The following is a 5,479-nucleotide window of genomic DNA, read 5'->3' as shown; positions in this document are numbered from 1 at the left end:
ACAAAATAATGAGCGTAATATATGTGAGGAATAAAGTTGTTCAACATGCATGATAGAATAAACTAGTTGACGATATAATATATGATCAAAGTTGTGCTAAGGAATTAGGTACTGATTCAAATATGCTGTCCCTCGTTAAGAGGTAATTAATTAAATACACGTGTGTGTGTGTGTGTGTGTGTGTGTGTGTGATTCTATAAAATAGGTACATAGATCGTTATTAATAACAATAACGAGTAATATTTATAAAAGAAAAAAAAATCTGAAGATTTGTTGAGAAATCGTATGAAGGGTACAAAATATATATAATACTTATAGAAATAAATTTTCATTTATTTAGATTTTTTTTTTCAAATGTGTATAGGAAACATAAACAATACTAATAGAAATAAGTTTATTATTAATTTGAATTTTATTTCAAACAAACCTTCATTTCAATCATTTTTTTTATTATTTTTATAAAATTTCAATCATTTTATTTTATGTGTCAACTGTAGTGGAATTACAATATTTGAGCACCATTATACCTGATCATCTATACTATATATAGTAGGATAATCATTATTCATCTCTTTTTAAATAAGAACTGCATGCTCAAGCATTTTTTGGAAACAAAGAACAAGAAAAACAGTAAGGGGCCCTTTTTATATTAATTAAGGAGACCCTGCATTAATCAGCCAACTGCAAATATACGTGGCAACAAACATTCATTACAATCTAATTATGTAAATTATAAAATATGTATATGCAAGTGTATGTGTATGATTTGAACTTTTGTTCTAAAAAACCCCAACCAATTACTTCTAAAAAAATGTGCGATTATATATTCAACCACACCTTTGCAAACATATGCATGGAACATAACTTTTATTTTATAATACATAATTAATGGAACTATGGAAGGCTAAAAGTACTTTGTTCCTTTTGTGTTATCTGCAATTAGGTTAATTAAGGTCTGAATACGTAACCTCTATCTGATTTTTTTATTTTTATGGCTGCACATTCCAAGCTGCTTTTTATTTTGCCCTCATATATCTATCTGTGAGAAATTATGTATCAAACCTAAATACATAACTTTAATTTGATAGAATAGATTTTGATGGTTATATATACAAGTATACCCGCAGGTTATGTTATGCAAAAAGTATTGGAATTTTCATCGGGTAAACAAAGTTTTAACATGCAATTTATCTGCAAATTTATTTGAAAAACTAAAAAAAATGTAGGTTGAAATTATTAGCTAATTCGACTTTTAATAAGATAATTTCTCATCATTTATAACCTTGGATCAACGCTTTAATCATTAACTATGTGTGTGTCATCAATGATTAGTCGGAATTATATATATATATATATATATATATATATATATATATATAGAATAAAAGTATATATATGTAAGCATGTATGTTGCCGTATTTGTCAAGTTTAGAAATCATATATGTATATTAATATGCTTATTTCATATTTGTTTATTCGTTTAAATACAAAGTCAAGCTTGTGCAATCATAGTTATGCAAAATGTGTTACATACTTGTACAAACAAGCATGCATATACCTAAGATGTCTGTATAAGTTTATAACATATATATATATATATATATATATATATATATATATATATATATATATATATACATACACACGTCACGGCACAAGTAGATAAGATGTAGCTAGAATAATAGTTTATTTAGCCAAGTATTACATATTTATTTCAAGATTTAGTATTTTAAGTGACAAAGTTAATTTATAAAATAGCTTTAATATAATTTTTCAATACTCCATCTCATAGCTTTAATATAACTTTAATATTATTCTAAATTATTTAATATTCTAAATTATTTCGACAATTGAATTTCTATTGGTGAACAATAATTTCTCTATCTATTACAACATGTGAGATATATAGTTTTTTTTTTTTTTTTTTGTCATTGTTTTCATCAACAAACCATATGAAATTACTTCCCCTTCGCTTTCCGCACGCGTTCAAACCTCATTTTTCACTTCACTTTAATTTATGACTAGATTTACTCGAGATAAATATATTTCTTTCTCATTCATAATTAATATGTAATTAATCCATAGTACTATCCTCTCTATCACCCTGTAAAAAAAAGTGTTAAAAATTCTTTATGATATATGTCAGAATTATACTAAAATATTAATTATATGATGATTAAGAGATAAAATTGAAAGAAATTAGTTGAGGTTACGCGTGATAAATGTTCATTTATTGTGCACACTAAGATTCCAATTGGGTCGACGTACGCAATTGCCCAACCCATGGATGCCTTCCACACACATTTTGTATATTTTACACACTTTTTGTGATTATTGATATTTTGGCATGGCGTTTGGTCAACTCATAAGGAAAAAGACACATGTGGGAAATAATTCATAATTCACTTCATCCCAACGTACGTCAGATACTCATTCTCCATCGTTAAACTTGGCTCGTCATTTTATTTTTATTAATTGAAAACAAAAAAACGGAATATTACGTAGAATAAATGCCAAAACGCAATATACAACAGTAATTACGATACTGATGAAAAAAAAAAAAAGATCAAACATCTTCGATATTTAGTACAATTTTTATACTGTAATATATACAATGTATAATCGAGTACAATAAAGTGATAAACTATAACAATATAAACGAATTAAATATCTCTAGGAAACAATTTCATAATATGTATCATCAGTCCTTTATTACAATAATTAGTTGAAACTTATTAGATTGGCCCCACATCCCATATCCCACCGTTAATAAGCATTATATATGACCTCCTCACAAGAGTAATCTCTACTCATTCTTCAAATACATATATTACTAATATTTATATCGTAAAAATATGGGTTCCGATGGAGTTTACAAAACCGGCCTCGAGCTCAGCCTTGGCGACCACACAGATAACGACAAGAAGAAGAAGAAGAAAAAATCAGTGATCATCACAAGCTTGAAGTACGACCATCTCTTCCCGTCCGATCTGAGGCTAGGCCCGATCAGCATCGCCATCCCGTCTCGATCGGACGGTCCAGATCATCACACGTCTCCGGATCGCGTACTGCATCGGCAAGCCTCGTGTCTCAGCGCAGTCTCGTCGTTCTCGAACTCTTCTGCGAGTACGACTCCAGTGGTAATAAAGAGGGACAGGGACGTAATTTCCGGCGAAGAGGCAGAGCCTGATTTGCAGAGAAGGGTAATTAGTGGTTTTAGAAGTAATAGCGATGATCAGGGAGATATTGATGAAGAGCAAGGAAGTCCGAGGAAGAAGCTTAGGCTCACGAAGCAACAATCGGCTCTTCTCGAAGACAGTTTCAGAGACCACACCACTCTTAATCCTGTAATTAACCACCGAATTTCGGTGTTACTTTTTTTATTCTCCAAAGATATTATTCTTCCACGTTACTTACTGATAAATTATTTGCAGAAGCAAAAGCAAGAATTGGCGCGAGAACTAAATCTACGGCCGAGGCAAGTGGAAGTGTGGTTCCAGAACAGAAGGGCTAGGTATGTATACGCGTGATTACGATTTAATTAACTGTTTGGCAGTCTAACGACTAATCTCAATTTATTAAAATTATAGTCTAATTATTTGAATATTAAAATATTTCCTCATACTTATAAATATTTTCTTAATAAAACATTAAAGCTAGAAATTTTGCTTTGCCGCAAATAGCTCTTCAAATTTTATAATAGTGACATTTTGGTCTATAATACTTTTTTTTTTTAGAAATTGGCTTGTCTACCACCATTCCAATAATCCACTAAATCATAATTTTGGTCAAAAATACTACTTGGTTTTGTGTGGAAAACCCAAATTACGCTTCACTTTAATATTCCTTACATTTTGACCAAAATCCAAGACAATTAATATTTATCTTTATTTTGAGAAATCGGTGAGGGTGAGATTTTGAATAAACTCGGTTAGAGAGAGAGAGAAAGAGAAATAAACTCAATTAAATGAAAAAGTTAATAAAGATAAATATTAACTGAGTTTTGGTTTTTTGATTAAAATATAAAGAATATTAAAGTGAAGGATATCTTTGATTTTTCACACAAAGTCAAGTAGTATTTTTGACCAAAATTAGTTTTTAGTTGATTATTGGAAAATGTTATTGAAATGTTAAGTAGATGTAACAATTTCTCTCTTTTTTTTAGCATCTTTTCTATAGACTATTGGTTTGACCCTTTTAATCACTTTAAAGAAATAAAAATTAGGGACTAATAATTATAGCTAAAAATTAATGTTTTTGAAAAAGAGGCAAAATACTACCAAATTAATATTTTATGGAGCAAAATATTCTACCAATCATCAAAATTCATGAGCTTATGTGCACAAAATAATTAGTAATATGTGGTTATTGAGAATTTATGGGCAGAAATAAGCTGAAGCAAACAGAGGCGGATTACGAGCAATGGAAAAAATGTTGCGAGACGTTGACAGAGGAAAACAAGAGGTTGCAAAACGAGTTGCAAGAGCTTAGGTCTCTCAAACTCATAACGACGCCTTTTTACACGCCGTTCGCCACGTCACCAGTTATTTGTCCTTCTTGCCAGCGGCTCAGCCCTAGCGCCACTAATACGCCAGCTCACTTCATAGCCGCTTCGTTCACACCTAGTAATCAACATCCCTCTGCAGCTTGTTAGCTTTTTTATAATTAAAAAAAAAATCCCCATATAGACACATAATATACATAAATAATCACGTAGAGGTCGATATGCTTATTATATGTCATATATCGAGCTCTCAGCACTTGCTATATAATTACATGCAGGTCACATATTTGTGAATATAATCTTTAGACTCATGATTCGGATGGTTAAACTACGTTTAATTTGTTTTTTGTTCTCAATGTTCATTTTTAAGGAGAATGAGAAATAGCAAAGATTTATTCGGTTACTCATCTCATTGGTCATTGATTTTGAGTATCAGAGCTCAACAAAAGCCAAAGAAAATGCCCAATTCAGTCTTTAGGATCCGGTCCAAGATAGATGATCACCGTGCCATCTTCATTATTGAACATGCTAGAAATGCCACATTAAAATAAAATTATAACTAATAAGAATTTATAAGGTCATGATTAATGGATTTCAAGATAGAACTTGTGATGCTTAAACAAATAGAATTAAGGAAGACACGATACTCCAATTAGAATAAATATTTTTATATTAAGGAAGGCGGAAAATACGTAATATATATATATATATATATATATATATATGTATATATATACGTACATATATATATATGAGTGTTAGAGAAAGTGGTTCGCATGAGTACTCTATAAATGGGTGGTTAATGTGTTTATTAGAGGATCGCAACTTCTCTAAGAGAGTAAGAGGAGAGTAATTAGTGGTACGTACGTAGTGAATCTCGGCGGGGACTTCGTTTACTTTTATTATGAAAAAGCAATAAAGCACAATTTTCTCCCACTAAACTTTCGGTGAGGATGGATTAAGACTGGTATGCGC

General features: G+C 30.5%; 1 protein-coding gene across 1 annotated transcript; it reads left to right on the top strand.

Moving 5' to 3' along the window:
- Positions 1-2,788: 2,788 nt before the first annotated feature.
- LOC149391913 (homeobox-leucine zipper protein HAT22-like) lies at positions 2,789-4,853 on the top strand. Its single transcript, XM_089621082.1, has 3 exons — positions 2,789-3,347; positions 3,435-3,514; positions 4,387-4,853. The coding sequence occupies exons 1-3, from the start codon at positions 2,856-2,858 to the stop codon at positions 4,652-4,654; spliced, it is 840 nt and encodes a 279-aa protein (XP_089477208.1). The 5' UTR covers positions 2,789-2,855; the 3' UTR covers positions 4,655-4,853.
- Positions 4,854-5,479: the final 626 nt, after the last annotated feature.

The sequence above is a fragment of the Urtica dioica genome, chromosome 7, assembly GCF_054948205.1.
Source record: "Urtica dioica subsp. dioica isolate 48M chromosome 7, U.dioica_male_clone48M_v1_H2, whole genome shotgun sequence".
NCBI lineage: Eukaryota > Viridiplantae > Streptophyta > Magnoliopsida > Rosales > Urticaceae > Urtica > Urtica dioica.
The sequence above is the reverse complement of the archived record's forward strand: the minus strand, read 5'-3'. Positions and strand labels throughout refer to the sequence as shown.

Bases quoted from the DNA above. Each gene is read 5' to 3' on its own strand.
- LOC149391913 (XM_089621082.1), top strand. From the start codon at position 2,856: ATGGGTTCCGATGGAGTTTACAAAACCGGCCTCGAGCTCAGCCTTGGC. The intron at 3,348-3,434 runs GTAATTAACCAC...AATTATTTGCAG, and splicing joins ACCACACCACTCTTAATCCT to AAGCAAAAGCAAGAATTGGC. The intron at 3,515-4,386 runs GTATGTATACGC...ATTTATGGGCAG, and splicing joins TTCCAGAACAGAAGGGCTAG to AAATAAGCTGAAGCAAACAG.